Source organism: Paecilomyces variotii (genome assembly GCF_004022145.1).
Source record: "Paecilomyces variotii strain CBS 101075 chromosome Unknown C8Q69scaffold_20, whole genome shotgun sequence".
Classification (NCBI taxonomy): domain Eukaryota; kingdom Fungi; phylum Ascomycota; class Eurotiomycetes; order Eurotiales; family Thermoascaceae; genus Paecilomyces; species Paecilomyces variotii.
This window is the reverse complement of record NW_021167159.1, coordinates 173,003-200,438: the sequence shown is the minus strand read 5'-3', so window position 1 is coordinate 200,438 and position 27,436 is coordinate 173,003. Positions and strand designations below refer to the sequence as shown.

The window sequence follows — 27,436 nt, the reverse complement described above, 5'->3', positions numbered from 1 at the left end:
GGAAAGTCTCAACGTCTAACCCCTCTTTTCGATATCACGTTGATTCCACCGGAATTTCCACCGGAGTTTCGTTCAGTTATTATTCTCTAGAGTAGACTAAATGATCTAGCCAATTGCTTTCGCAATTCAATACCGCATCCAAATAGCAGATGCTTCTCCGCAGCCGGAGTAGTAAATCTGGGGATCCCGCAAACACTAGTCTCTATAGTCTATAGTGATCAACGCTTCAAACACGCTCGATGTTTTGTGGGGTATCTGGGGTCCCCGCGTCGGGGGCACGAGCCCTGCCTCTCTATTAAACAGGCTATTGCCCAAAGCTGGAGAGGAATGCTCTGATTGTGAGGACAGGCCGTTGACACAAGCAGCGAGCATAGTTCGTCAACATGCGGTCCTCTTCCGCGTTTCGTTCCATGGTGCGTGTACAGTACCTAACGTGATATCTACATTGGATTGACGTTCTGAAACTGACTTCTCCAGCTTATCCTGTTTGTGGCATTGGGTAGTTTCACGTACGGTTATGCCGCGAGTATCATCTCGACGACCCTGGCGCAGCCTTCCTTTGTTAGTTATTTTGCTTTGGATAAACGACAGGATGCGTCCAACGTGGAGGGCGCTATCAACGGCCTTTTCCAAGCAGGGGGGCTATTCGGGGCTCTGTCATGTATCGCGACGGCCGATTGGTTGGGCCGCCGGAAGGCGATTTTCATCGGCGCGGTGATATCTGTCATTGGGGGTGCTTTGCAGGCTGGGAGCGTGGATATTGCTGAGTATATCGCGATGCGTTTCATAACAGGAGTGGGAATTGGTATGAGCATTACTAGACCACGAACTTAGCAGGAAAACTAATCTGTAACAGGAGCTCTGGTTGTCTTGATACCGCTGTACCAGAGTGAAATATCCCCCGCGAAGATTCGTGGTCTGCTTGTTGGCACACATGGTGCCTGCATATGTACGGGATACTCTATATCTAGCTGGATTGGTCTCGGATTCTATTTTGTCAGTGCTTCTGGTGCTCAGTGGAGGATTCCATTGGCGCTCCAGTGTGTCGCCCCGCTGATATTAAGTTGTGGAATTATGTATCTGCCGGAGTCTCCTCGATGGCGTAAGTGATAGCCCCGGATGGTCTGTGTTCAGTTTTGTGGATAGCCAGCTGAGAGCTCTACAGTCCTTGCACGAGACCGTACCGAAGAAGCGTACCGGTCCTTCTGTTTGACCCAGGTGGACGATGAGAATGCCGATGAAGAGGCTTTTCGGAATGAATTCCAGTTGCTTCGTGCCCAACTTATTCATGAAAAACATGACGCCGTGAGCTTTATCGAGCTCTTCAGGCGTCCTAGTCTGAGAAAACGTTGCGTGATTGGTTTTCTTACCATGTTCGGCGCTCAAGGCACTGCTACGCTGGTGATCAACAGTAAGTCTTTTTCCAGGACTTCAGTCTCGACTATTGCTGACGAAAATCAAGACTACGGACCGTTGCTTTATGGCAACCTCGGCTTCGACAATGTTCTACAGATTGTGATGCAGGCTGCTTGGATCACGGTCGGTGCGTTTGGAAATGCGATCAACGCCCTTCTTGTAGATCGTGTAGGAAGGGTCCGGATGCTCAGTAAGTAGAACTCATATCTTGTAAGATGATCCTTCTGACTAGAGCGTAGTGTTCGGATTTGCTGGGTGCGTTATCGCCCTGGTGGGCGAATGCATCACGTTGTCTATCTTCCAACGTACGGGCCAGAAAGAAGTGGCATCCGCAGCTGTTTTCTTTCTCTTCTTGCATATTGGCTGGTAAGGATTGTCTACCAACTAGATGTTTCATTCTTCTGACATCGTTAGTTTCTCCATCTCGACGGATGCGACCTCTTACGTTTACGCATCGGAAATCTTCCCGACTCCAGTCCGGGCAAAGGGTCTGTCGGTGTCTATATCTGGCTTGTTCATTGCGACCATCTTATTCCTGCAGTCGGCGCCTACTGCTTTCGAACAAATAGGATGGAAATATTATCTTGTCTTCATTTGTGTCACTTCGGTGATCTTCGTTTGCATGTGGTTATTTTTTCCGGAGGTATGTCCTGGATGAATCATGTCTCGTCTCTTTGCGATTGGTACTGATATATCAGCAGACACGGCAAAAGTCTCTCGAGGATATTGCTGTCCTCTTTGGTGACAGTGAAGAGACATTGGAGACACTGGAGAAAACCGACGGTGTTGAGGAGACTCGAGTTGAGAAAGTGGATGGATAACAATGTATGAGATATTTCATGGGCGATACGTATCTGTGTCTGAACAGAGTACTTAGTCATAAATGAGGCATTAGCAATGATGGTACACTAAGCACCTGAGCCCGACTTCTCATGTCATCTGGTTATTTAAAGGCCTAGGAGTCTCAGTGGGCAGATACTTAGACGAGTGCAGGTCCCACTCCAACTAGATACAGCAGAACTCCGGTGGGATTGTACAGTAGCATGATAATGATGGATCATTCATGATCATGCTTCGTATGAAGTCGAAGTACACCTGGTAACCACAAAAAACGATCTGTCTAGCCCATTTGGATCACCGAAACAAATTCTGTACTTCGTATCCGGAGCCATCAACTCCCCGCAGTCAGACCGACCGAACTAACCCCGTGTCGGCCCACGGGGTATTACGAAGTACAGTAGCATCGGCCGTTCGAGGTGACAGTCGAGAGACTTCGTTGCGGACCTGATCGACTGTGGAGTTATCGTTGTCTTTCTTTTTCAGTTGCAGGGAGAAGAATATCATCTTTTTCCCTCGTCGGACTTTCAGCAAAGACACATTCATTCTTGGCCATCTCTCTCCCACCTGATAACAATATACTTATCTTCCCGACCGGAACCCCTCCATCCCACCGCCCACCCGCAGTATGGTAGAAAACGTTCTGGACGATATCTCTCACCGCAGATACAATCCTCTGCGGGGTTCCTATATCCTCGTGTCCCCGCATCGCACGAAGCGACCTTGGCAGTAAGTACCTTGTGAGCCGGAAAATACGTCCATCCAAATGAGAGCATAAAATACTGAGACAAGATCACTGCGCAGAGGACAGCAGGAGAGCCCCTCCAAGACAACCCTCCCCAGCTACGACCCCTCGTGTTATCTCTGCCCGGGAAACAAGCGTGCGCAGGGCGATACCAACCCCAAATATGAAAGCACATTTGTCTTCGTGAACGACTACAGTGCGGTGAAGGAGGAGCAGGCACCGTACGAACCGAACAGTGAGGATGGCAGTATGTGCTTCGTATCTTCCTCCATACAAATTCCTTGCGAGGAAACTCTTCTTTGGTGAGAAACTAATATAGGAAAAAGGCCCGGAATCGCTATTCTTGAAGGCAGAGCCCGTAACGGGCAAATGCTACGTCCTGACTTTCTCAGCTGCCCACAACCTGACGTTGGCTGATCTCTCTCCGGTCGAAATTCTACCCGTCATCAATGCGTGGACCGAAATCTACAGAGCGCATTTGTCCCCCAAGTCCCCTCTCGCCTCCGTGGCCTCTCCGGATGCTCCGACAACACTCATTAGCAGGCCAAAGCAACAGTACCGATATATGCAGATCTTTGAGAATAAGGGTGCTGCTATGGGTTGCTCGAACCCGCACCCTCACGGACAAGTCTGGACCACCAGCAGTCTGCCCGAGGAGCCAGCACTAGAGCTTGAGCAGCTGAAGAAATACCGTCGTGAGAGAGGTGGGAAGCATCTACTACAGGATTACGCCGCTTTGGAGAGCGAAAAGAAAGAGCGTGTAGTGTTTGAGAACGACTCCTTCCTGGTGTTGTGCCCATGGTGGGCAACCTGGCCGTTCGAGACGATGATTATCAGCAAGAAGCACAAGCGCGCGCTCGTGGACTTGGACACTAACGAGAAGGGACACCTGGCTGAAGCTATCGCTGAGATTACGCGGCGTTATGACAACCTCTTTGAGACGCATTTCCCTTACAGCATGGGTATTCACCAAGCGCCACTGGAGGGCACGGAAGAGGAGATCGAGTCTTCGTATCTACACCTTCACTTTTACCCTCCACTGCTCCGCAGTGCGACCGTCCGGAAGTTTCTGGTTGGGTGCGTATTCCTCATTCAGCAATGCTCGTGGTAACTCTGCTGACCAGCTGTTAGATATGAAATGATGGCCGAGCCCCAACGCGACATCACCCCCGAACAAGCGGTAGCGAGACTGCGCAATTGCGGAGGAGAGTTGTACAGAAAGAAACTCTAGGGATCAACTGCTCTGTTGGGAAGGCTTTGTTTTTATACCTCTGAAGGAGCGCTCGGTGCATGGCATAAAATATACGCTAGATACTGTACATGGGTATCGTTATCTCGCCTTAATTATATCCACAATACTATTGCTGTACATATATCCTTCGATTGACCGCCTCGTATCGGCTCCGTTTCAATATAATCAATTCCGCAGGTTTACAGAGCCAGATACCACGACCTCTGCGTAAACATCCAGGCCACTGTCGACGAAGCCACGATCAACGGGCCGACGAAGCGTCCCTTGGGCTGCGCACTCCCATAGACCAACCATTCACTGATGAAGTGGAAGAGCGCGATGCCGTATGTCCATAGCGCCAAGTCATACGCGATTGGGGAGTTCACGTAGTAAGCAGCATACATCCGCACGACGGAGGAGAGGAGGGTCCAAGTGCCAAACGTGCGCCCGGAGAGAGGATTCACGGGCGAAACGTTGCCCGTAGAGGGTGAGCCGGCGTAGAGTTGACGCGCATAGTCAGGGTCGACGTAGGAGGAGACGCTGTTAGCGGTAGATATGATAGAGACCTGTAATAGGGGAAAGGACCTAGTTAGTTGGTTTGCATTGAAAAGTATAGCATTGGATGACGGTGATATACCAGGAAAAGCCATTTGGGCAGAAACCCAGCGTGAGGAGGGAGGTATGCGAGCAGAGACTCCATTGCTGCGTGGTATTCTCAGGAACTAATGCCTATGAACCAGGAGGAAAAGCAATGGACTATGGTACTAGAAGCTGGTTAGATAGACTAGATTGCCTGTCTAGAAAAGACATGTTGTTGCATTTCTTGGCGGCCCCAACGGAAGTCGAGAAAGCTCCGGCGCTCCCACCCAAGTTGCTCCTTGCGTTTTGCAGCTCGATAGCTCCGATAGGGAAATCTGCCTTGAAATTTCCCACTCTTCCGCTTTCTGTCTCCTTTGTTCTTCGCTTCGGATTCCCCTCCATCAGAAGGAGACAACAGCGGCACAATGGAGTTCTTGTCCAAGCATACGGAATGTTTATCCAAGCTGCATCTCGAGGTAGCTCCGGGATGGCAGACTCTAGGCGCATACTTTCTGCTGGCCACGGGTGGATTCTTCGCTGCGTCAAGGATCTACACGTTTATTCGCGTTCTTCTCAGCTTGTTTGTCCTTCCTGGGAAGTCGGTTAGTATTCCTGGCGTGTTTATGTGTTATTTTGTGAGGTCAGATGTGCTGATAATCGGGTCGTGCAGCTCCGCAAGTTCGGTCCTAAAGGTAGTTGGGCCCTCGTCACTGGTGCCTCCGATGGAATTGGCAAGGAATTTTCCCTGCAGCTCGCTCGTGCTGGCTACAATATTGTCCTCGTTTCCCGCACTGCGTCCAAGTTGACCTCTCTCGCCAATGACATCTCCACCAAGAATCCCGGTGTACAGACGAAGCTCCTGTCTATGGACTTCGCGCGCAACGATGATGCCGATTATGAGAAGCTCAAGGCTTTGGTCGATGAGCTCGATATCGCTGTCCTGATCAATAACGTTGGCAAGAGCCACAACATCCCCACGCCTTTTGCCCTTACACCTGAGGATGAGCTTACGGATATTGTCACGATCAACTGCTTGGGAACACTGCGTGTCACGCAACTGGTTGCCCCGGGCATGATCCAGAGGAAGCGTGGTCTGATCCTCACCATGGGTTCTTTTGGTGGTCTTCTCCCTACGCCTCTTCTGGCCACCTACTCCGGCAGCAAGGCTTTCCTGCAGCACTGGTCCTCTGCGCTGGGTGCGGAGCTTGAGCCCCATGGTATTACGGTTGAGCTGGTCCAGGCCTACCTGATCACTTCGGCTATGTCCAAGATCCGAAGAGCAAGCGCCACTATCCCCGACCCCCGCAGTTTCGTTAAGGCGACGCTGGGCAAGATCGGAAACAACGGCGGTTCCCCGGATTACGCTTACAGCTCTTCTCCTTACTGGAGCCACGGTCTGATGGCCTACTTCCTGACTTGTATCACGGGTACTATGACCAAGACCGTCCTTGGATTCAACAAGGGCATGCACGAGTCGATCCGCAAGCGTGCTCTGCGCAAGGCTGAGCGCGAGAAGGGCAAGAAGGCGATCTAGATTTCCTTCTGTAGAGACGATTACCTACAAGATTCCTACGTGGTTCTTTCATGGTTCCCTGGGGGTCGTTACTATACCATGGGAGAGATGGCCATCCGCTTCATTGTCTTCAGTTAATAGATACTGGAAGATGGCCTAAGGATTATTATTAAGATAAAAAAAACGAGCCTCTACTCGAGGCTTGTCTAATTGCTTTATGAAACCTCAGACATATTTATAATGATCCGACCCGGGCGTAACGTGTGTTATGATTCCCAGTCTATGCCTTACGGTTTCAGTATGTAAAAAGCCCAAGTACTCCTCGTTTCAGCTTCTCTGTTCTAGACAAAGAAGTCATGAAGGAAACACCCGCTTAGAGTTTCCTTCGATAGATGGTCCTTAACGCGGCCATGATGGTGTAAACAACAGACTGCCCCCATCATGACAAGAGAAGAACAGTTAGTACCTGACATGACAACGTCGGAGGCGCAGTCTAGAACCACGTTATACGATCCCGACTCGGGAGGCCGAGAAGCCGAAGCATATGCCTTTTTGCCGTTTTCCCTTTTCTTTTTCCTTCGCCTTTTTTTTTTTTTTTTTTTCTTATTTCTTCTTTTGCCGGAGTCTGGCGTCTCTTGGCAAAGTATGTGACGTTAAGGTGGCTGATGGTCATGGAGGGCGGTGGTTTAGGCGGGTTTGTATAGATGTTGATGGGGGCTTTTTTTTTTCTGTAGGTAGGTACCAATATTCGAGGAATAGTTAAGTTACAATGGGGAACACCGACAGGATGCAACTGTAACTAATTAAAAGGAACTATGGTACTGGTGAACTAGGAGTAGTTGAGCATAGGTGATGGTACCTTTGTCACGATCATGCCACTCTTGCCCTCTTTTTCCTCTCTACGGACATCATAACCGGACCTCTTGATCGCTACCTGAACAACCTAACTTGCCTCCCGAAAGCCGATCCGAGTGGTTATCATTCGGTCTAATCCCTGGCCGAACCACGTCGGCAGGCGCCTTTATCCGTCCGTTTTTATCCAGCGGTCCTGCCGTAGACTAGACTTCACCTCTCTCAGAGCAGACGGCTAAATCGCTGGTTTCTATCGATATCTCATGATGTTGCGTTGCTCCAGGGTTACAGCTGCAGTTCCTCTGGATGATGACCCTTCTTTGCGTCAGGGCCTGGCTCCCGAAACGAAATGGGCAGCGAACCGGGTTCTGCGAACGAGAACGCAAGGATTTCCTGACCCCTGCAGAACCAGTTCTGTGTCATTATTATCTTGCGGTGTAGGAGATCACCGAAAACCCGCTTACTTATTATTCGGGATACGCCTTGAGTTGCGCCATCTATCATGCTCTCCGTCCAGTCTCGCATGGGAAGATAGCTGGGACAGTACAGGAGAGATAGTGCTTGTCCACGTTTGTTGCCAAAAAAGAAAAGAAAAAAAGAAGAAAAAAGAGGAAGGGAAAGTCCATGAGATCCTCTGGTTCTAGGACTGTCCGGCTACAAGCAAGCAGCCATGATACGCACGATTCGTACTGTTGTAATTATCTAGAGGGAGCTTGCTCTTTGCAGCCTTTCGGCGTCTTTCCGTGTCAAAGATGACCACCCGATTACAGCCCGGGGCGTTACTACGTATACTCTGCTGTAATTCGTCAATGGAGACAGTAGCGTCAATCAGATTGTTAAGGTCATCTAATGCTACTTTTCCTGGGGCCCCAGTTATGTCTACTCTCGATCTTGAAGACAGCTTCCGGCAAACTGGAGAATATGCATGGTGGAGATGCTTCCATGCATGGGACGTATATTGCATTTGTCAGTCGCGGTACCAAAGTCTCAAATGAAATATAGTCCACAGCAACGTGCCAGTCCATAGCCCTAGTTGCGTTTCGTGGTCCAGTCACTGTTCACCGATCAGGAGACGCGGCTTTTCTTCGCCGTCGTCAAAGCCGTCTGAAAAGAAACTACCAGTATTGTATTATACTGTTAACAAGAAGACAAGTACCTAAGCACAATTCCAGCATAAGGGCACATGCCCACGAAATCTCCGCTGTGGAGATCTTGACTCCGCGTTTATTCCGGGGTCCTGGCGATAGGAAGCCGTACGAGAGTCTATATCCCGTTAGATGGCGCCTGCACCGGTATCGTGGTTCCACCCCGAGGATGGAGCGACAGCGCCAGCCTTGGTAACGGCCTTTGAACCTCATGATCGAGAGAAACTTCTCTCTGGTATGACGGCTTTCGGGTCATCTGAGTATCCCATGACCTACAGAGTCCTCCAGCAGCTGTTGCGTCGCTCACATCCGCACCATGGCTCGAGATGTCTCTCTATTCGGGACCCCCAGACCAAATGGCATGCTTTCATGGCCCTAGATCTGGACCTTTTCAGTTCACCCTTAAATTGCCAGTCCCTCGTCTCTTCTGTGTTTACGTTCTATCAATCCAAACATCCAATTGACATCATCAACGTTCACACATATCAATGCATTTCAATTTCAGAGTCCGTGACCTATGGGGGAGGGTGAAACCCAAGTTCAGAGACGCCTACGGGGACATGTCCCCTAGAGTGGAGGCGGCCCTGGAGAAAGAAGCGGGCATGCTAGATCACTCCAAAGTTCCCTTTCTCACCTGGCGAACCGTCCTCTTGGTCATTGTTGTGTCCATGGGAGGGTTCATCTTTGGATACCACACTGGTAGGTTTCCTTTATAATATCCCATGCTAGTATTCCTGCTTACAATCTTACGTATACAGCCCAGATCTCTGGTTTCATGACTATGGAGGACTTCAAGGTCCGTTTCGCACATTATAATCCAAACACAGATACATATACCTTCAATAATGCCCGTACCGGTGTTATTGTCGCTTTGGTACGCTCTATCTTTTTCCTTTCCTTACAGAAAAGCTATAAGCCATAGTGTATATTTCAAGCAAAACGCTGATAACAACAACAGATCTGTATTGGTTGCGTTATTGGAGCCGTATTTGCGGCTCCCCTGTCGGAAAAGATTGGGAGGAAATATTCCATGGTCTTCTGGTCCTTGATCAACATGGTCGGTATCATTGTCCAAATGACGACGGATCACAAGTGGTATCAAGTCGCTGTGGGCCGTCTGGTGGCCGGTCTCGGCGTTGGTGCTCTTTCGGTCTTGGTTCCTATATACCAAAGTGAATGCACCCCCAAGCATATCCGGGGTGCTATGGTTAGGTGTGTAGGAGACTGATCGTATTTATTTAGTCAATGATATGCTAACCCATGTTACTGTCCAGTTGCTTCCAATTGTTCGTCACGCTTGGTATGTTCATCGCCTACTGTATCAACTATGGCACCGAGTCGATCCACAACACTTCGTCCTGGCGGATAACAATGGGTATCGGCTTCGTCTGGTCGGGCGTGCTTGCTTTTGGAGTTCTGTTCCTCCCAGAGAGTCCCCGCCATGTTTTCCGGAAAGGCCACCCAGACCTAGCGAAGCACACCATGGCGCAGCTGTATGGAATTTCAGAAAATCACCGTGTTATCGCCGAGGAGATAACGGAAATGAAGTACAAATTGCAGGAGGAAGAGGCCGAAGCAGCTACTACCCGCTGGTACGATGCGTTTACCGCGCCGCGGATGCTGTACCGGATTATCTTAGGGATGGTACTCCAATCCTTGCAGCAGCTTACGGGTGCAAACTTCATATTCTATTACGGAAACACAATCTTTCGGGTAAGCTGATTATGTTTACTTTTTGACAACATTTCGAGCACGGATACTGATACCTATCCTTTCAGGCGACGGGTATCAACAACAGTTATGTCACGCAAATGATTCTAGGAGGTGTTAACTTCGGGACAACATTCTACGGCTTGTATGTCGTCGAGCATTACGGACGTCGGTTGTCACTTATGGTTGGTGCGGGTTGGATGTTCATCTGCTTCATGGTCTTCGCCAGTGTCGGTCACTTTTCTTTGAATCGGGTAGATCCGCCACAAACCCCAGGTGCCGGAACCGCGATGATCGTTTTCGCATGCTTCTTCATCACTGGATATGCAGTTACCTGGGGTCCTATCGTCTGGGCCGTCTGCACGGAGCTGTATCCATCGCGCTACCGTTCTACTGCCAACAGTATCTCGACCCTCACGAACTGGATTTGGAACTTCCTAATCTCGTTTTTTACCCCATTTATCACCGGCTCCATCGACTTCCGATACGGATATATATTCGCAGCATGCAACTTCATGGCTGTGATAGTGGTCTATTTCTTCCTCTGCGAGACTCAAGGTCGGACTCTAGAAGAGGTCGACACCATGTATATCGAGCATGTGCATCCGTGGAGTAGCAAAAAGTGGACGCCACCGATCAGGACCATGCACGGAGCCAAGGAGCACGAACAGACTGAATCTGAACCCGAGCACGAACTTCATGACGTTGCTCCGGTGGAAGAAGAGAATTAGGAAAATCACTACTACTAATCAGGCGTCTTCTGTCATTTACAAAGTGGCTAGTTCAGATGTAGGTAGCCAAGTTCTCTCTCATCTACATTTGAGATGGCCATGAATTGACGTTTACCTTCTCTGTATGAAAGTTTTGTATCACCGCTTTTTTTTAATTTTAATATATCAATTTGAGACTTACTGTCATTGACGACTAATGTATTATTTCTCTTGTTTTGTTCGCACATGCTCATCTGACAAAAAGAAAAAAAGCATCGCTTGGTATTGCACAGATGGTGGATTAGAGGACGGAGTGGAAGAGATTGCATCTTGATATTGGAACTAATATAATAAACGCATTATCTTGATCAGTGTTTCTTCTGATTATTTATAACGAACTTCGCGTTTAGTGTTGCAGGTACTCAAACGGTCCTATATATAGCCTGAATCTGCCGATATTAACCGGAGATACAGTGATAAATGCCGCATCCTGTTACTATATCTGTAATGAGCCTATATAACTGATGCACCCTGCATATTTAGCAGTGATGGTAAAGGAGGGACCTTGCTCGGCACTTGTCCCCACTGTCACGTAAAGGTCCATCGCCTCAGAGTGACTGAGCAGGTGATCCAGTCTCTTCACAATTTAAAAGAGGCCGTCTTATGATCTTTCTACTCATGGCAAGCGTCAGGGATCATAAATATATGTACAAACTAACAGAAAGATCTTGAGTACAGATACCAATACGAAATTATTGTACATACAGTACAAGTAAAAGGCCGAATATCCAGCAACGCAACCGCAATATATACAAAAAAGACTACAATGCAGTCTAATCGAAATCAAATATTCGACTCAATTCCCGGCGCAACTTTCTCTAGCTTCTGAACCAGTTCTTTCCAGAACTTCTTCTGTATCTGCACTCCCTTCGCGTCTGTCACCAGGCATGATGGCCTAATATTCATTAGCAATTCTCGCAGTGTAAAGAGTGAAAAAAAAATGACATTCAGTCGTTGAGTACTCACTGCTGAACATGACAATTCGTCAAATACTCTCCATGACTCTCCACCCCCGAGCTCAACGCATGAACCAGCGCTCGACTACCCATTTCCGTAGACCGCGCGAGTAATTTCTCCGCTGTTCTTTCCCCAAATGATACATCATTACCCATAAGGCCAGACTTGCAGAAGCTCGGATTCGGCGTATTGATGACCACCAATGGCTTCCTGGCCTTGAGCCTCTCGGCCAATTCACGAACTGCGTAAAGCACAAGTAGTTTCGACACCGCGTACCGACTGCTCATATCTGCCGTTTTGGGATTATTCAACCGCGAAAATATCTCGTTATTATTATTATCATTCGGATCAAGTTCCTTAGTAGACGCCACGTAATGTAATGCCGAATTGACAATCACGATCCGAGGATTGATCTTGTATTTCTCAGCTGACTCGTGCAGTTTCGGTAGAAGGAGCAAAATGAGCAAGAACGTCGCGACCACGTTCACGGTAATGGTCCTCTCGTTATCTTCACTCATGCGGAATTCAGTAGTCATGATACCTGCGTTGGCGAGGACTCCATCCAACCGGTCTAGGGAAGTAGAAATCCGCACAGCGAACTTCTTGACGGACTCGTAGCTATCCATGTCTAGGTTCCAGACTTCGATAGAGTCATCTGGGCGATTTGTGGAAGTGAGGATTTCGCGTTTTGCTTTTTCGCCCTTTTCGAGATTGCGTACTGCCATGATTAATTTGTGGACGCCGAGACGGACGAGGTGACGACTGGCTTCGAAGCCGAGACCGGTGTTGGAGCCCGTCACGATGATGGTTTGGTTCTCGAAGGAGGTGTTGGGGTAGGGGAGGGAGATGAACAAGTTGGAAAAAAAGGTGGAGATGGTTCCGTGGGCTGTTGAGGCGAGGGACATTTTGCTTGAATTCTAGATGTGTTTCTTTTGGTGAATTGGATATACCAAGAGTACGTATGCATGTATAAGTATACTGATCTAAAAAGCGCCAGACATGAGAATATTTATATTGACCCTTAAGTCGTTCCTACTGACTAGGCATCCGCGTTCAGAATGTTTCAACTACAATATCTAATTCCGCTGGAGTCCATATCGCGGACTTGAACCATCTCCGTGACTTCGAAGTGTGGGAATTAAGTATATTGTTCGTTAGTTACTTATGATGGGTCGGAGATATTAACTCCGCGCGGAGATAATATCCCCGCTCATATCGTTATAGACAACTCCATGCTTCTCGATAGAACAATTTGATCATTTAACTCTCACGATGGACTAAATAAAACTCAACTAACTGGGCGAGGAAAGTGAATAATCGAAATGGAACCAATTTTCAGAGACGGCAAAAGAAACAGACGACCAACATCATGCGAACAGTGTCGGACGCGGAAGTATGATTTCATCTATTTTAATATCAATATTCTATTCTATGCGATGTGCTTACAACTCACAGATTACGATGTAGTCGCGGCACCCCCTGCGATGAATGCGTCAAGAGAGGTAAAGGCGAATCATGCGCATATGCCAGCAATGCTATTCGCAACAAGCCTAAAGCGCGCGAGCTGCAGGATAGATTGCGCAAAGTCGAAGACATGGTTTCTGAACTCGCGCGACAGAATAGATTATCGCAGGAAATGACGATAATCTCACGAAATGAGATAGGAGAGAATCTAAAAGCGAGCTATGCATCTCCTTCATCAGTGAAAGTCCCAGGTTGTGCGACGACTTCGCCACGAGTGCGGAATGCGCTCCGGCCGCCTAGAGAAGAGCATAAAGTTACTTTGCAATCTAGTCCGTGGCTTTCGATAGTTGATGAGATTAAAGAGATCAGAGAGCAATTGGCTGTTACTCCGTCTAGTATCCCGGAGGAGACGCTCGACCGTGAAGATGTCGACTTGGTGCTTGGAGCCGCGCATCTGCCGACGATTGCTGAGATTGTTGGCTCATTGCCTCCGAGACCAGTATGCGATACGCTTGTATCGTATTACTTCGGTTCTAAATATATGGTATTTCGTATGCTACTTAGTCTCCGAGGCTTCGTGAGAGTCATAGTTAACTGACATTTTTAGCGATTATACATACAACTAAATTTCAGACAGAGGTGAATGCGATATCAATCCCATCTATTATTTCAAATTTATAACATGTTGCGCAGTACGAAAAATTCTGGATGAACCCACATGCAGCCCCTGTACTCTGGATCGGCCTTCTCTATGCAGTCCTGAGCGTCTCCTCTGGCTTCCGCCAGATACGAACCGGGGGATCGTTCGAATCACCCATAACAATCGGAGCTTTACAGACGAAAACAATCCAATGTCTTCTTCTGGGGAAGTATATTCACGCTTCTGAATATGTTCTCGAGACACTGATTCTTCATCTCGAATCAAAATTCATCGGGTCTGTGGACTCGAGTTTAGATCTCTGGCATCTTATGGGTATTATTATTCGCACTGCCATGCGTCTCGGTTATCATCGAGACGCGAAGGTTTTTGGTGAAAGACTCTCGCCATTTGATGGAGAGATGAGACGGCGTGTATGGCATACTATCCTGCAGATGGATGGATTGATGTCCTTCCAGATGGGTGTGCCAAGTATGATACCGATGGAATACTGCAACACAAGTATTCCGAGTAATCTGAAAGATTCAGATTTCTCTCCAGAGTCTACATCTCTACCTCCTGCTCGTCCTTTAACTGACGACACGCCGGTTTTATACACCATCGTCAAGGCTGGGGTGATGGACATGTTCAAGAAAGTCGTCGCTGGCACCCAATCTCCCTCCTCACCATCTTACGCCAGCACGATCGCCCTTGATGCATCTATTCGAGAGATATACAGCACCATCCCAGACGCGTTTCGAATGAAACCCATCTCTCAATCACTCATGGACTCCTCGGCCGTGATCATGAACCGGTGTGCTGTCGAAGTGCTATTTCTCAAAAGCATCATCGTCCTGCATCGCCCGTACTTGAGCACTGAGACTTCCAATCCGCAATATGATTTCTCACGACTTGCTGCCGTAGATGCTGCTCTTGTCATTCTGCATCGACAAGACGAGCTCCATGAGACATCGCAGCCAGGCGGACGTCTGTATGAAGATCGCTGGATGATTTCTTCCCTCACGTTACATGACTTCCTCCTCGCTGCTATGGTGGTTTGTTTATCGTTATCTCTCGGTCTGAAGAGTCCGTCTGAGTCGTCGTGGGCGAGTCGTGGGCATGATTTCGAAGGTCAGTTAAAAGCTCTGGAGAAATCAAAAACGATATGGGATAGTACGAGCCATGTCTCGACTGAAGCGCGAACGGCGGCGCATATATTGGAACTTATGATTCGGAAAGTGAAAGGTAAGAAGGCAGGAAAGGGTGCTGGAATACAGGAGTCGACTACTGCACTTAGCATAAATGTTTCGGAAAGTCTCTCCCAGACTCTGGTGGAGGAACCGCATGTGGATGCTATGTTAGATATGTTTTGTGATGAGAGATCTGTAGATTGGGTGAGTTGTAAATAAATGTCTGCGGATGAGAGTGATTAAGTACTGATTTGGTCGCAGAGATCTTTCGACCAATACGTTCATGAGATTGGCTCACCAGGTCCGAATATACAGATGCCTGAAATGGATTGGGATCTGTTTGGTCTGGATCCCAGCCGTGGTGAGAACCTCTGAGCAAGCGAGGTGCTCTTCTTTCGAGACATTATTGATGACAATATATGGGCGCGCCTAGACGATATCGCACCGACCGTACAGTAGAACAGTGGCTGTTATCATAATTTACAGTGTTAATCACTGCCGCCGTATGGAGTTAGATGTCTGATGTTTCTAAGACTAGGAAATGGCGTATTTAATATCTTGTCTGCGCCTGCCATTGCGTTGACAAGCGTATATCGATATGAACAGGTATCAACATCTACAATCGAGACTCGCGACTTAAGACGGCCGTTGGCGATTAGAAAACCATAAGAAACAATAAGACTCCCCAGAACGCCGTTTTTTATACCAATCATAGCACGACCAGATTTCATCGTGTCGTCCACTACACCACCTGGACGAAAGTCTAACGACGCTGCGTCTTGCCAATGGTACGCTTGCCAGTGAACTAGAGTAACGGTCAGCACATCAGTATCAACACGATCGGATAGTAAGTGGCTACATACCAAGTGCTTCGGCAGCGACGCGGTCGTGTGTCGGTCGGCCTCTCCCTGTCTCGCCATCCGGTTCATCTTCTTCTGGCCCAGCTTCGCCAGCCTCTCCGCCTTGCTGCGAGAAGTAGCGTCCTGAACACCGTCCAGAAGACGGTTCGTTGCCGCCTGGCTGCGAGCGCGGCTCTTGGCGCGAGCGATGGCCTCGCGAGGGTTCGAGCTCGCGTCGATATCCATAGCATCGTCGTTGTCGATCTCGCTGCGGGTTGTGGTGCGACCACGAGGAGCCTGGCTCTGCTCGCGAGCACGAGCAGTTGCAGCGCCGGCGTCGTATCCAACAGAGTCAAGCGCAGCCTCCATCTCGGACAACTTCTTGGCCTTTGCACTGCGAGGAATGACCGCACGGTTCTTGAGCGACTTCCTCTGTTTGGCCTCGTTGCGGATCAAAGCCCGCTTCTCGCGGATGAGATCCGCCTTCACACGAATGTCTGCATCCTCCGCATCTTCGACGCTCTCGTCCGACTCGTAAAAGCCGTCAGCCTCGAGTTTCTCTTCTTCCTCCTCCAGAGCAGCCAGCTTGGCTTCGATATCGGGGTCCACAAAGTCGTAGACGTTCTTGCCGTTCCAGATCTCAGGCATCTTGTCCTGCTTCCACTCGTCGTTTGCAAGCATGTAGTTCTTGTGCAGGTCGATGTTGTACACACCAGCACCTCCATTCTCCTCCTCGATGTCGCGCTCCAGCTTCCGTCGCTCGGGATCCTCCTTGTCGTACTTCTTGAGGCTCTTGACAGCCTCCGGAATGTATGTTTCGCGCGTGACACCGCCCATGGGCATCGCGACGTGGATCCTGGAGAGGACATCACCCAGACGACCGGATGGTGTGCCACTATTGTTTGAACCGGCCTTCAGCTTCTGCGCTACTCGCTCTGCGACCAGCTTGTCGCAAGCCGCGTTCTTCACAGCCGTGACACCCTCCGTTGTTGTGCAAGACAGCTGCAACATTTCAACTTCTCCGGACTTGAGGATAGACTGGAGCTCAGCCTGCATCTCAGGTTCCAAGTCCTCGGGGCGCTTGACATCAATCTTGTTGATAACGACAAAGACCAACTTGTTCGCGAAAAGGGGCTTGATGCTGTTGAACAACTTGATCTGGTCGGTGACTGAGTAACCACACTGCTCAGACAGATCCATGAAGTAGAGAATAGCGGACCGAAGATGGGCGATGGCGGTGATGGACTGCATCTCGATGGTGTTCATTTCCTCCAGAGGGTGGTCGAGAATACCAGGCGTATCAATGGCCTGGAATCGCAGGTACTTGTAATCGAAATGGCCGACAAACAAACTCTTGGTAGTGAAAGCGTAGGGCTGCACATCAACGTCTGCGCGGGTGATGCTGCGCAGGAAGCTGGACTTTCCAACGTTGGGGTATCCACAGATCAGGAGGGTTCGTGTGTTTGGGTCGATCGAGGGCAGACGACCCAAGTGCTGTCGCACCTGCTCCAGATAGACAAGCGGGTCCTTGAGACGCCTGCAGATGGTAGCCATACGACCAAGGGCAGCACGTTTGAGCTGCTTGCATTGGAAGAGCGACTGGGCGTATTTGATCAAACGGACATAGTCGCGGGAAACGGTCTCAACTAGGTGCTTCGCAGTCGAGACCTGACCGAGCGCAATACGGAAGTGGTCGGCATCGTAAAGTGTGTTCATCAAATCCTTGTCTGGTCGAAATTAGCGGCTGTCCCCCCTGGAGAGTTTCGCATAGGAATTGTACGTACGGAAAGGATGAATGTCCTGGAGTCTGGGAAATCCATCGAGAATCGCCTGGAACTTCTCACAGAAAGTCTCCTGGGTGAACTTGACTTTTCGGGTATAGAAACCTGTGGGCGGGACGAAATTTTCAGCAAATATTCCTTATCGGCCCATCTCGTCTCCTCATCCACTGTCGGATCCGAGGTTTCATGTCCTCCAATAAACTGTGGGAAAATACCTCTAATACGACTGATCTTGAATCCAGATCGGATCTGCGTTGGAAGTCGTCTCTGAGTGCGACTGAGGACGATGTCCAGAAATTCCTGGCTCGTCGGCACCGGGGCGATCTAATCGGGGGAAAAAAAGAAAAAAAGATCAGCGACTACTCCAGACCAGTGAAGCGGTGATTTTGTCTGAAATCATCAGGGCTATAATCGTAACTTACCTCCTTCCAAGTGGTCTTCATGATGGGCAACGAACGGACTGGATAACTGCCGTCGTGCTGTTGGATGTTGTTGTGCAGATAAAAGTCGCTGAAAAATAAAATGCGCCCGATTGTTGTCCCACACGGCAATTTTTCACGGGCGGTGAAGATGGCCTGGTGGCACGGCAGGTCCAGCCGCAGTGCCAAGACTTTCCGGTTCTACTTAGATAAATACGGGGATGGCTTCATTTTCATGTCTGTAAAGCATTAACTACTACTACTACTACTACTACTACAGGATAACTAGAGGATCACAAGGACACAGAGAAGGATGTTGTATTAGGATGCGAAGAAACCACAGCCTGTTCACAATTGCAGAAAGCCACTCCTAACCGACCAGAAGGACTGCTTCGTGAACGCCTCATTTTATCCCTCGCCTCGTACGGATGAAAGCAAATCGCATGAGACTTCAACCCACATTGCTCGTATCTCCCATACTTATATATCGTATGTATGATATCGTAGCTAGTAATGTATGGTATGGTACAACCAAGTTCCTCGCTGTCTTTGACCCAAGCGCCTTGTCTCTCTTCCCGGCTCGTAATGCGGATGCACATCCTTGGAACCATGATTTCCGTCTCCCGATTACTGCAGACCATTAAACTCCATTTCCTTTCTCTTTGTAGTACCCGTCATAGAAACGTGAAATAAGAAGCGTGCATTATTGCGGACGTAGTCGCAATAATACCCGATATCGTGTCCAGGAAACACAACGCCATAAGCTCACAATGTCTTTGAAAATTCTAGGACCTGGAGATTTCGTTAGTTTCTATGGACATTGCTCCATATAGGAGGGATACGTACCATGTTGGACCATCCACCACCACCAAACTGGCACTTACTAGCGCCCCTATTCTCGAATCCAAGATTTTCATAGAACCCAATCATATCATCATGGGCCAGAAGCGCGACTCGGTCCGCGATTTCGGCCTCCTTGATCCTCTGAATATATGACTTCATCAATGTAGAACCGACTTTCTTGCCTTGGTGCTCCGGCACAACTGCCAGAGAGTGAATACATATAGTGCTACCCCACTCATGGTGTCCCGGTGCCAGCTCGTCGCAGTCGTCGCTATTCTTACCCCGGGTCTCCCAGTCGGGAGGAAGCGACATCGCAGCATCTGTCACTTGCGGAGCCTTGGTGCGAGTGGCAATTACATGAGCCACGAGCTCTGGTCGAGGCTTGGGCTTTTCTGGTTCTAGGACTGGAAGAGTGAAAAGACCCAGAGACAGTTCCGGGCATTTCGTCAGGCGGTAGATAAACTGGATGAAATCAGCGATGATGCGACATATATCAACAACCGCAAGCAAGAAAGATAGATAGAGAACAACGACAACGCTTCGTTTTGTTGACAAGCTCTCCATTGAGAGTTATACGCTCGCCACAGCATATTCACGCACCTTTTCCTTCGAGCATCGCTCATGTTCTGGGAAAGCTTCTTCGACTCTGATGCAGTCCTCCAAATTGGACACAGTCAGCACCTGGACGAACGGGTGGAGCTCGTCTATTGCTGTACGTTGACGCTGTGCCGGCGCTCTCCGGAAATAATACGAGAAATCATTCATGTCGTCATGGTCCACATCAATGTATTCTTCATCCGCTTCCTCGACATCCTCGTCCTCATCTTCGTCGTCAACGGCTTCTTCTAGCGGCACACCGTCCGCAACAGCAATGCTTGCGCGCGAAGAGATCCGAGATAGGTCACCACCGGTCGACGCAGAAATCTCGCTGGGATTGGAGGGCTCTGCGGGCCCGGTAGTCTCCATGGCAGCGCGCGCGCGTGACCGTTGATCCGTAGTCTCCATCGTTTCAGTCATTTCGACAAAGAAGCAGTCAAGACCCTAGTACCGATTGCTCAATGAAGAGGCGCAAACGCGACAGCGAATCGCCTATCAAAGGATCGTTACTGCGCAACGTTTCAAGAATGAGAGGCGGCAAGGAAGTGGCGTGGCGCGATTGGCAGTTGAGACTGTTCCAACAATAAAAGGTCAGCATAGAACACGGCACAAAAAGCGTAGCTAGCACCGCATCTACTTTGGTTGCTGGTCAAGATCTACTTGAGCGCTGTATGCAGCATCAAGAAAGATCCTTCGCGAGACTGGCTTTGCACAGACTGGAAGAAAGCCTCTTACCAGGAATATGCGATGCGTAACAGAAGGTGCGGCAAGAGAATTCGGGATCCCAGCGCTGAAGGGGCCAAAGGACCGCTAAAAATGACGGAGATAGACAAAGAAGGACTGTGCGACTCACTGCGTCCTCAGAAGAAGTATACGCACAGTACTTCTCGAACACAGATTGTGTTCTGCAGTGAAGATCAGTCCGGAGATCTCGAAGAGACTGTCCGAGGCGAGAATCGGATCAGGCGCAATTACGACAGTGAGTGGAACTTGGACGGAACGATGTTACGCGGGGCCTAGCCGAAGTAGAGATACTGCTATGGTACTTTTGTTAAGCGGGATACCTCTGCCATCTCCAAGTATCTTCGCGTACCAGTACCCCGCAGGCCAAGTGATTGGCAGTTCAACCTGCTTAACTTTCCCATCGAGTAGTCTCGAGATTAACGTTGCTCTGCCTGATTATAATCCTAGCGTGGGTTTACTTCAAATAATTAGCACCCTTCAAGATATATCCCTCCTAAAATGCAGGCAAAGAGCCTCAGTTCTCCAGATATTCGCCATATACGTCATCCATTACAGTCGAGTCTCGAAATCATACCTATGGGGAAACTGGGCACAGACCACTTATCCCCGGATGGGGTGAGGCATAGTGAACTGGAGAATTAGCATCGCGGAAAAGAATAAAGAACATTAAGCATTGGAACAGTCTGAGACTATTATTTTCGTATTATATCCTCCAAGCACAACTTTGGCCTCGCTGTGTTTAGCATCTATGATAGTTCCCCTACGCGTTCTTGATCTTCCCCACCAACAGACTGCGCAACCTCAAGAACATATCGAAACCCATAAATGCAGCTATTTCCGATTAGAACTGGTTGACGAAACATCGAAGATGCAGGCTTATGGTTAGATGAAGATGCAACGTACCCAGAAGAGCATAAGGCCCATACAGCGTCGTGATATTATACTTCTCATCCGTCGTGCGATCGGTCCAAGACCACACATCGACTAGAGACGTCATCGTCGTGATGAAGGATTGCACAGCCCAGATGAGAAGGTGAACTGGAACAAGAGGGTCCTCTGTAAACAGTTAGTAGTCTCCAAACCGATCCGCAGTCTGCGCAGACTCACTTCTGATCAAAGCACCAACAGCCCAGATGCTGAGAGGCAAATGGTACACAAGTTCCATGGCAAGGAAGAACATGAACCAGTTAGGTGGAGTCTCGAAGAATTTGTCGCGGAATGTCTCAATGTAGAATTGGCGAATGTTGACCAGTACATCAGATCTGATGGCTTCGGGGTAAAATGGAACTATGTCGACCACTTTCGGAATTGGCACTCAAGGTTAGTATTGATATCGTCCATAGTACTTTGGAGTTGACATGAGACTGTTCACTGCTCCGAGAACGGGTGTCACAGATCGAGCTTGCATAGTAGGCATTTCATAGTTCACATTGCACTCTCCATTCGCCATGCTTATTATGCAACTGGAAGGATAGGAAGATTGGGGACGGACGGTAATTACATACTTAACATGATAGGAACATGTGTGAAGAAGAATCCAAGATACACGAGATCTCGCTTCCGTGTCCAAATCGACGTTGACTTTGATGAGGCCATCTTTCACAGATGGTTTCGCGTTTCAATTTGGCGCAAGCGAAAGAATCAATCTCATCCAAATTGACAACAAGGAAGGATCGGCTATGTCGCTATCATTAATCCTGTTGTTGGTAGTACTTTGATCAGAATAGACTTGCCTATGCTTAAATTGTTTACGAGTGGATAGGAAAGGGGCGACGCTAGTTTGGGATATTTGGTTTAGTGCCCGAATTCAGTAAGAATCAGTACTTTTTCACGTGACCCTCTTAGAACTGATTTCAGTTTCCGACGACCGCCCGTTGTTGATCTCAGGATGGAGTGTCCTCGCAGCGCCTGCTGGGAAATTCTTGGAATCGTCCTAGCGGGACGCATTGTTGTTGCAGGTACAGGCTGGACCGTGGCAAATCCTGGCAGAAGATTGATGATACTCTAAAGGTCGATGCGATTAATTCAGGCTTCATTTTGGATACGCTGAATCCCGCAAGATGGTAATTTCGCATTTTGCAACAATTCAAAGTTCTTGTCGATTTATTGCTGAGATCTGTGAGAATGAAGTGCAAAACAAATCGAGGAATTGCGTCCAGAGAATCAGTCACTTTTGCATCGTAGTGAGTATCCAAATTGCACGTCTCCCCGATCAGGGACCCCGGTTAACCACGTTTGGATGAATCTTCAACGCTGAGTAACTTCTCCTCAAGCTCCGTGGATCATTTCCCTATGTCATGCTCCAGTCAACCCATGGTGTTCTCTGCGCCAGACGTAACATCTTTCGACTTACGAGCGGCGGTTGTCGCTGCACGTATAGACATGTCGCGGGCATTCATGTCAAATTTCACAAATTTGCGAGTGTTTCCAATCCTATCACATGCCATGTATCTCGAGAATAAAGTCATAGACTTTTCAAAGTCGGCCTGTCTGTCGAAATCGTACAGTTTGGACTTTTTGATGATAAGCCCGCTATTTGTCATATGAGCCTGCAAGATCCTTCCTTGCAGAGAATCCATAAATGAGACTACCATTACCTAGAAATATCACATGAAAAGATAAAAGTTAGGTAAATATAGATTTGTAGGATGTTTCTTGTTAAATATTCTTACCGGAATAATGCAGTGCTCTGCGAGGTTCTCATGTTGGAGTTGTGTCATTATAACGGCAATAATTGCTAGAATCTCTGCTCGTGAAATCATATCATCACCAGGGTATTTATGGTCGATCATAATAATGACATGTGGCTGGTCAGCACGAATATCCGGAGGCCAAGCGATATATCCATCGGTAATATCGAACATCTTAACAAATGTGCCGATGCCGTCAGGTATGATAGCCCTGCGTCTGCTAGCACTGTCTAGCATATCGTAAAGATCTTCGTCCAGTATCTCGGGGCAAAAAAAACTAGAAACAGAAGATGTTAGAAATATCCTTAACTCTCTTGTTAATGGGAGCAAAAAGCACTCACATATACCTCCAGTTTACTGCTTTAAGGAGGTAGCTTTTCCGATCTTCGTCTGGAAAGATTCGTTTGCAGGCTCCAACTAGCCAACGAAGCTTGCCTATAAGAGCTCTAGCATTCCTCATCAAAGGCTCTCCAGATTGAGGTCGAGATAGTCCTTCCCAGCGGCCAAATCTATGTAGAAATCTCTCTGTATCTTCGTCGCTCTTGTCAAATGTGAAAGATTCCAAGCGAGCTAATGGCATAGGGCTGAAAAAGCAGAAATTATCTGGGTCTGCGAGATCGTTGGTTTCCTCCAGCTGAAGATCATTTAATATGATGTAGAAACTTCTTGCTGCTTCATTCCCAAGGTATAGACTTTCTTGGTCCAAAACGGACATCAATATCTCATTGAGATTGTCGCAGGTTTCGTTGCGGGCATCAACTAGAGGCGCATTCTTCACATGTATTTCCTCGACTGGTGCGCCTGTCACAGGTGTCTCCTTCGTGGTTATCTCTTTTATATGTGTCTCTGTCAGAGGTGTCTCCCTCATAGGCTTATCTTCCGCATATCCTGTGTCAAGCTTCATAAGGTCGAAGGTCGAACGAAGCCTATCAAGAGCTTTGCGACCTTTCACACAAATAGATGACATGGTTACTTCAACACCACGTCTAGTGACAAAACATGTGGGCTAGCAGCTGTCAATAAAGAACCAAGTACGATCACCAGTGTAAATTTATGTAAGTACAAGAGAATTCTTACCGGAGACTGTGGGCTTTGTGTGGACAGCAATAATGACGCTCAGCGTTGCCTGGTGCTGACTCATCCATTTTAAAGGGGGATTGGGTAGGAACTGTTTTGCGCATTTTGGTTGAGGATCTCTAATTAAAAAGATAGCTAGAGACATATGGAAACTTTCCTTTTGATTTACAGTGGCCTCTAAAAATACGACATCATTTTCAAATTACCTATTCCCTGGCACCGTTTCCGGCGCCGCCCCTCTAACCATCCATTCCGATATTGCATAACCTTTACTCCCCGTAAGCGTTGTCTATGAGACTCCTATCAATACATTATGATGCTTCAAAGAGCCATCTGCTGATTTCCCATGGTAGATCCAGGATGCCTTCTTCAGCAAGACAGCTGAGCTTGTCGAATTCTCTCAGCATCTTGTCAATTTCTTCGCCCATTCCTGTCAGATGGAGTATTCGAGCAATGGCTGCATGAGCCGCCAATATGGCATTATCAGGCAATGATATATGATTACCATCATGAGACTTAAAGCGAACTATTCCATCTTTCGGTAGAAACGCTCTTTTAAAAGCAGATGGGAATGACCGATATGTTTTCAGTGTGTAGACGGTTTCATTCTCCTATACGGAATGAGTATTAGGAAACTGTCTGGTAGAAATAATTAAACTTACGGTTTCTTCAAAGGCCATTGAGAATGATCCCAGTGCAGCATGTAGATCACGTAACAAGGTCATGGCATTTCTTGGATCATTAGTCCTAGAAGGATCATTCATATCCAATACATTTTTGAGAGCTGGGAAACACTGATACATAATACTCCAGGTCGCTGAGACCGATTCAATCTAACTGGACTTAGCATAGACCCAATATTAGAAAGGCCAAATCTCTTATTTACCGGCTTCTTTCCCTTTGATGACGGTGCCATAGAAAACGGAATGATATGGGAGCACTCTGTGATAGCTGTATCTGCATCTTGAGGTGTTTGATCTTCGCTGTTTAGATCATATACTCCAGAAACAACACACTTATAACCATCACGGGCTAAGCAGTAGTCCTTCAGTTTTTGCTGACCACTTCTCGACGCATATTTGGTAATCGCTAAAGGCAGAAGCGTTGTTGGTGATCCCTCTGGCTCCATTTTCTCAGACGAGGATGAAGATGGTATCTGGGAAGGAGTTGGAGTTGTGCCCCCCTTGGCTTTCACTATAACAATATCTATGAATTTATTTTCCAATCACTCAATATAGGTGAATACTCACGTGGTATTAACAGCTTGGTTTTGAAGTTTTCTATCAATGCCCGCAGACCTTCATCGTTCCGCGCTTCTAGAATCGTGCTGGCGAATGCTTTTCGGCCCTCTAGGGGGAGATTATCAAGAATATCATCAAGCAGCTTATCTGTTCGATCATTGCTGTCATTCCTCTGATAACCCTGGATTCGTGATTTCGCCTTTGGTATTATGTCCTCCGTTTCGATCTCGATTGGATCGTGCGGACGTTCAACTTGGACATTTCCAGAAGACTCGGCTTGTGTCTCTTGTGCCTGGGTTTTTTCTTCAACTTCAGCTGCATGCTGCTGTTGCTTTTGGATCTTGCTCTTGGGAGCTTGAAGTGCCGCTCCCGATAGAGGTCTTTTGGATTTGCCCATTCTTGTTTGCAGACAGAAAAACAACTATTCAGAAGATAGGAGGTACCTTAGGTACTGATGGGCAAGACCTAGGATAGGCCAAAAGAGATGTAGGTGGAGGGGTAGGTGGATGATTAGTTGATTGATTCGTGGTATGATAAAAACTAGCTAAGTCTAGGATCATAACGGTTAGTGAGAGGCGAGATACAAATAAATGTTTGGGGAAGGTACCACATCTATTCATGCCCTGAATATCGACCGGTTTACTTGGTGTTGCTTGGGCAGCGTCGCTGCTTGAACTGGCCACGTGCCGGGTAATACCTAAGGCATCCAGGCGAATCCGCCGCCAGATCAAGGCAGTGCCGTGGACCAGCAACTGTAAGCAAAGCAGAAACAGCCCAGAAGTGGCCCGGAAGGCGAGGCAGCCCTCAGCAGACCCAGGGAAGCAAGGGGAAGCAAAGCAGCTGGCTAAAAGTATATTATCCAAAGGGGACGGGGCAAAGATAACTAGGTATGTAAAAAGGGACAAACTTCAAACATCGCGATTTCTGATCCCGTCATTTATTCACAGTAAACCACCCTATCAAATAATCTATGTAAACTAGTTGTGACACCCTCAATTGCCTGAGCGGGACGAGGATCCTATTGACAGCCATATTTGAATACATCGATACTCTACCGGGCATACAGCTCCTGCCAACTGGAAGAACCTGTCCCTCCATTGTGCCTCGATAAATGTGCAAATCAGACCCGCAGATGGCTGCTCTTGACATCCGAACGATTGCATCGGTCTGGTTCATAATGATTGGCTTTGGCACATCGAGGACAGAAATATTGAATGGTTGTCCTTGCCAAACAACGGCTCGCATCGTTTCGTTTAAAGCGGTCATATCGAAGAGATCGAAGACGTCAGACAGCTTCGTAGATGGAAAGAAATGGAGCCAAAGACGCCTTGAAATGCAAGGGTCGATTCATAAGCTCATTGTCACCTGTACCTGACCGAGCTTTTTATTATATATGTGCTCAGATATGCAGAACCTACTTGCCGTAACGGCCGAGATCTTACCACACTGAGTATTCAGTCCGATTTTTGAATCATAGTTTCCAGGAGCATAGCAACCGTCATCTGCCGAAACAGTCCCTTTGCAAATCTCATATCAATATTATTGAATTCTCCATGACATTTGCAATTGTTGATTTGGATCGCTAGAACGACAAGATTGGCGGAGCTTACAGTACTTACTTAGAGCAGTGGGGCCGTGTCAGCGGCTTGCATTACCGCGTGGTTCATGGTATTACCGGCATGCAGGTTGTGTAGCTCAGCGTGAAGTCCAAGGTGACGATTCTTTATTACTGCTACGGCCAGGCCGGCACCTCCTTAAAAATGAGACGTTTCCTGCTGAGCAACATAGACGTCAGAATAGGCTCAATCAGCAAGCTTGGAGTAAGTAAAGTGTTGAGCCTACTGTTCATAGTGCAACTCGTTAGTGTTTGACCATGGTATAGAGAAAAGAGAATCAGCTCGTAAAGAATTAGAGCTCCTAGCCCAGCATCCAGAACTATTGCAAAAGCATGCAGAAACGAATGGCCCGAGAGTGAGCCCTATGTTAGGTGATCTATCCGGACTCTATGGGGTTTTATTGGCTGTTTTTATTTGTATTTTCTATTCGTTTTCTGCCCGATTCTTCGTTACATGAGGATAGTACGTGACTAGTATACGACTCGAACCGATTCTGATGGTTGGAGGAGCCCGGCAAGGTTCAGCCTTGCCTTTGCCTCCCAG

General features: G+C 48.0%; 13 protein-coding genes across 13 annotated transcripts; 5 read left to right on the top strand and 8 right to left on the bottom strand.

Annotated features, from left to right (window-relative positions):
- The first annotated feature begins 161 nt into the window (after positions 1–161).
- C8Q69DRAFT_186539 (general substrate transporter) lies at positions 162–2,559 on the top strand. The gene is made up of 8 exons (XM_028625929.1): positions 162–413; positions 478–805; positions 857–1,102; positions 1,166–1,411; positions 1,463–1,606; positions 1,656–1,782; positions 1,831–2,059; positions 2,118–2,559. The coding sequence occupies exons 1-8, from the start codon at positions 384–386 to the stop codon at positions 2,235–2,237; spliced, it is 1,470 nt and encodes a 489-aa protein (XP_028481138.1). The 5' UTR covers positions 162–383; the 3' UTR covers positions 2,238–2,559.
- On the top strand, positions 2,560–4,329 carry C8Q69DRAFT_186633 (galactose-1-phosphate uridylyltransferase). The gene is made up of 4 exons (XM_028625930.1): positions 2,560–2,982; positions 3,058–3,245; positions 3,325–4,075; positions 4,130–4,329. Exons 1-4 carry the CDS (start codon positions 2,882–2,884, stop codon positions 4,227–4,229), a joined length of 1,140 nt encoding a protein of 379 aa, XP_028481137.1. The 5' UTR covers positions 2,560–2,881; the 3' UTR covers positions 4,230–4,329.
- A 100-nt stretch (positions 4,330–4,429) lies between these two features.
- Positions 4,430–4,929, bottom strand: C8Q69DRAFT_448533 (putative ergosterol biosynthesis protein Erg28; the record flags this gene model as incomplete). Its single annotated transcript, XM_028629296.1, has 2 exons — positions 4,430–4,795; positions 4,867–4,929. 2 exons carry the CDS (start codon positions 4,927–4,929, stop codon positions 4,430–4,432), a joined length of 429 nt encoding a protein of 142 aa, XP_028481136.1.
- A 127-nt stretch (positions 4,930–5,056) lies between these two features.
- On the top strand, positions 5,057–6,604 carry C8Q69DRAFT_186312 (ketoreductase). The gene is made up of 2 exons (XM_028625927.1): positions 5,057–5,410; positions 5,479–6,604. Exons 1-2 carry the CDS (start codon positions 5,234–5,236, stop codon positions 6,340–6,342), a joined length of 1,041 nt encoding a protein of 346 aa, XP_028481135.1. The 5' UTR covers positions 5,057–5,233; the 3' UTR covers positions 6,343–6,604.
- Positions 6,605–8,502: 1,898 nt separating this feature from the next.
- C8Q69DRAFT_186340 (putative MFS monosaccharide transporter) lies at positions 8,503–10,783 on the top strand. Its single transcript, XM_028625928.1, has 5 exons — positions 8,503–9,017; positions 9,077–9,192; positions 9,277–9,530; positions 9,593–10,031; positions 10,097–10,783. Exons 1-5 carry the CDS (start codon positions 8,807–8,809, stop codon positions 10,757–10,759), a joined length of 1,683 nt encoding a protein of 560 aa, XP_028481134.1. The 5' UTR covers positions 8,503–8,806; the 3' UTR covers positions 10,760–10,783.
- Positions 10,784–11,406: 623 nt separating this feature from the next.
- On the bottom strand, positions 11,407–12,685 carry C8Q69DRAFT_439337 (putative short-chain dehydrogenase). The gene is made up of 2 exons (XM_028628602.1): positions 11,765–12,685; positions 11,407–11,693 (listed from the first exon to the last, which is right to left on the bottom strand). The coding sequence occupies exons 1-2, from the start codon at positions 12,658–12,660 to the stop codon at positions 11,582–11,584; spliced, it is 1,008 nt and encodes a 335-aa protein (XP_028481133.1). The 5' UTR covers positions 12,661–12,685; the 3' UTR covers positions 11,407–11,581.
- A 323-nt stretch (positions 12,686–13,008) lies between these two features.
- C8Q69DRAFT_482719 (fungal-specific transcription factor domain-containing protein) lies at positions 13,009–15,552 on the top strand. The gene is made up of 5 exons (XM_028631677.1): positions 13,009–13,148; positions 13,211–13,770; positions 13,827–13,858; positions 13,913–15,250; positions 15,308–15,552. Exons 1-5 carry the CDS (start codon positions 13,078–13,080, stop codon positions 15,419–15,421), a joined length of 2,115 nt encoding a protein of 704 aa, XP_028481132.1. The 5' UTR covers positions 13,009–13,077; the 3' UTR covers positions 15,422–15,552.
- Positions 15,553–18,186, bottom strand: C8Q69DRAFT_482717 (P-loop containing nucleoside triphosphate hydrolase protein). Its single transcript, XM_028631676.1, has 5 exons — positions 18,089–18,186; positions 17,882–17,990; positions 17,670–17,771; positions 15,910–17,612; positions 15,553–15,851 (listed from the first exon to the last, which is right to left on the bottom strand). Exons 1-5 carry the CDS (start codon positions 18,107–18,109, stop codon positions 15,810–15,812), a joined length of 1,977 nt encoding a protein of 658 aa, XP_028481131.1. The 5' UTR covers positions 18,110–18,186; the 3' UTR covers positions 15,553–15,809.
- Positions 18,187–18,850: 664 nt separating this feature from the next.
- C8Q69DRAFT_517843 (hypothetical protein) lies at positions 18,851–20,344 on the bottom strand (the record flags this gene model as incomplete). Its single annotated transcript, XM_028633426.1, has 3 exons — positions 19,529–20,344; positions 18,932–19,390; positions 18,851–18,877 (listed from the first exon to the last, which is right to left on the bottom strand). The coding sequence occupies exons 1-3, from the start codon at positions 19,943–19,945 to the stop codon at positions 18,851–18,853; spliced, it is 903 nt and encodes a 300-aa protein (XP_028481130.1). The 5' UTR covers positions 19,946–20,344.
- Positions 20,345–20,627: 283 nt separating this feature from the next.
- Positions 20,628–22,036, bottom strand: C8Q69DRAFT_186141 (integral membrane protein). The gene is made up of 5 exons (XM_028625926.1): positions 22,007–22,036; positions 21,775–21,950; positions 21,377–21,568; positions 21,173–21,325; positions 20,628–21,100 (listed from the first exon to the last, which is right to left on the bottom strand). The coding sequence occupies exons 2-5, from the start codon at positions 21,863–21,865 to the stop codon at positions 21,030–21,032; spliced, it is 507 nt and encodes a 168-aa protein (XP_028481129.1). The 5' UTR covers positions 21,866–21,950; positions 22,007–22,036; the 3' UTR covers positions 20,628–21,029.
- Positions 22,037–22,575: 539 nt separating this feature from the next.
- Positions 22,576–23,926, bottom strand: C8Q69DRAFT_448526 (hypothetical protein; the record flags this gene model as incomplete). Its single annotated transcript, XM_028629295.1, has 3 exons — positions 22,576–22,866; positions 22,942–23,236; positions 23,301–23,926. 3 exons carry the CDS (start codon positions 23,924–23,926, stop codon positions 22,576–22,578), a joined length of 1,212 nt encoding a protein of 403 aa, XP_028481128.1.
- A 227-nt stretch (positions 23,927–24,153) lies between these two features.
- C8Q69DRAFT_482685 (hypothetical protein) lies at positions 24,154–25,930 on the bottom strand. Its single transcript, XM_028631675.1, has 5 exons — positions 25,287–25,930; positions 24,923–25,230; positions 24,699–24,869; positions 24,390–24,647; positions 24,154–24,314 (listed from the first exon to the last, which is right to left on the bottom strand). Exons 1-5 carry the CDS (start codon positions 25,672–25,674, stop codon positions 24,306–24,308), a joined length of 1,134 nt encoding a protein of 377 aa, XP_028481127.1. The 5' UTR covers positions 25,675–25,930; the 3' UTR covers positions 24,154–24,305.
- A 224-nt stretch (positions 25,931–26,154) lies between these two features.
- C8Q69DRAFT_482681 (hypothetical protein) lies at positions 26,155–26,854 on the bottom strand. The gene is made up of 2 exons (XM_028631674.1): positions 26,720–26,854; positions 26,155–26,642 (listed from the first exon to the last, which is right to left on the bottom strand). The coding sequence occupies exon 2, from the start codon at positions 26,541–26,543 to the stop codon at positions 26,211–26,213; it is 333 nt and encodes a 110-aa protein (XP_028481126.1). The 5' UTR covers positions 26,544–26,642; positions 26,720–26,854; the 3' UTR covers positions 26,155–26,210.
- Positions 26,855–27,436: the final 582 nt, after the last annotated feature.

Bases quoted from the DNA above. Each gene is read 5' to 3' on its own strand.
- C8Q69DRAFT_186539 (XM_028625929.1), top strand. From the start codon at position 384: ATGCGGTCCTCTTCCGCGTTTCGTTCCATG. The intron at 414-477 runs GTGCGTGTACAG...TGACTTCTCCAG, and splicing joins CTTCCGCGTTTCGTTCCATG to CTTATCCTGTTTGTGGCATT. The intron at 806-856 runs GTATGAGCATTA...AATCTGTAACAG, and splicing joins CATAACAGGAGTGGGAATTG to GAGCTCTGGTTGTCTTGATA.
- C8Q69DRAFT_186633 (XM_028625930.1), top strand. From the start codon at position 2,882: ATGGTAGAAAACGTTCTGGACGATATCTCTCACCGCAGATACAATCCT. The intron at 2,983-3,057 runs GTAAGTACCTTG...ATCACTGCGCAG, and splicing joins CGCACGAAGCGACCTTGGCA to AGGACAGCAGGAGAGCCCCT. The intron at 4,076-4,129 runs GTGCGTATTCCT...ACCAGCTGTTAG, and splicing joins GTCCGGAAGTTTCTGGTTGG to ATATGAAATGATGGCCGAGC.
- C8Q69DRAFT_186312 (XM_028625927.1), top strand. From the start codon at position 5,234: ATGGAGTTCTTGTCCAAGCATACGGAATGTTTATCCAAGCTGCATCTC. The intron at 5,411-5,478 runs GTTAGTATTCCT...CGGGTCGTGCAG, and splicing joins TTGTCCTTCCTGGGAAGTCG to CTCCGCAAGTTCGGTCCTAA.
- C8Q69DRAFT_186340 (XM_028625928.1), top strand. From the start codon at position 8,807: ATGCATTTCAATTTCAGAGTCCGTGACCTATGGGGGAGGGTGAAACCC. The intron at 9,018-9,076 runs GTAGGTTTCCTT...TTACGTATACAG, and splicing joins CATCTTTGGATACCACACTG to CCCAGATCTCTGGTTTCATG. The intron at 10,032-10,096 runs GTAAGCTGATTA...CTATCCTTTCAG, and splicing joins ACGGAAACACAATCTTTCGG to GCGACGGGTATCAACAACAG.
- C8Q69DRAFT_439337 (XM_028628602.1), bottom strand. From the start codon at position 12,660: ATGTCCCTCGCCTCAACAGCCCACGGAACCATCTCCACCTTTTTTTCC. The intron at 11,694-11,764 runs GTGAGTACTCAA...AATGAATATTAG, and splicing joins ACGAATTGTCATGTTCAGCA to GCCATCATGCCTGGTGACAG.
- C8Q69DRAFT_482719 (XM_028631677.1), top strand. From the start codon at position 13,078: ATGGAACCAATTTTCAGAGACGGCAAAAGAAACAGACGACCAACATCA. The intron at 13,859-13,912 runs GTGAATGCGATA...CATGTTGCGCAG, and splicing joins CAACTAAATTTCAGACAGAG to TACGAAAAATTCTGGATGAA. The intron at 15,251-15,307 runs GTGAGTTGTAAA...ATTTGGTCGCAG, and splicing joins ATGAGAGATCTGTAGATTGG to AGATCTTTCGACCAATACGT.
- C8Q69DRAFT_482717 (XM_028631676.1), bottom strand. From the start codon at position 18,109: ATGAAGACCACTTGGAAGGAG. The intron at 17,991-18,088 runs GTAAGTTACGAT...TCCCCCGATTAG, and splicing joins TGAAGACCACTTGGAAGGAG to ATCGCCCCGGTGCCGACGAG. The intron at 17,613-17,669 runs GTACGTACAATT...AATTTCGACCAG, and splicing joins CCAGGACATTCATCCTTTCC to ACAAGGATTTGATGAACACA.
- C8Q69DRAFT_186141 (XM_028625926.1), bottom strand. From the start codon at position 21,865: ATGGCCTCATCAAAGTCAACGTCGATTTGGACACGGAAGCGAGATCTC. The intron at 21,569-21,774 runs GTATGTAATTAC...CAATTCCGAAAG, and splicing joins ACATGTTCCTATCATGTTAA to TGGTCGACATAGTTCCATTT. The intron at 21,326-21,376 runs GTGAGTCTGCGC...AACTGTTTACAG, and splicing joins TGTTGGTGCTTTGATCAGAA to AGGACCCTCTTGTTCCAGTT.
- C8Q69DRAFT_482685 (XM_028631675.1), bottom strand. From the start codon at position 25,674: ATGGGCAAATCCAAAAGACCTCTATCGGGAGCGGCACTTCAAGCTCCC. The intron at 25,231-25,286 runs GTGAGTATTCAC...ATATTGTTATAG, and splicing joins AACCAAGCTGTTAATACCAC to TGAAAGCCAAGGGGGGCACA. The intron at 24,648-24,698 runs GTAAGTTTAATT...CATTCCGTATAG, and splicing joins CAATGGCCTTTGAAGAAACC to GAGAATGAAACCGTCTACAC.
- C8Q69DRAFT_482681 (XM_028631674.1), bottom strand. From the start codon at position 26,543: ATGACCGCTTTAAACGAAACGATGCGAGCCGTTGTTTGGCAAGGACAA.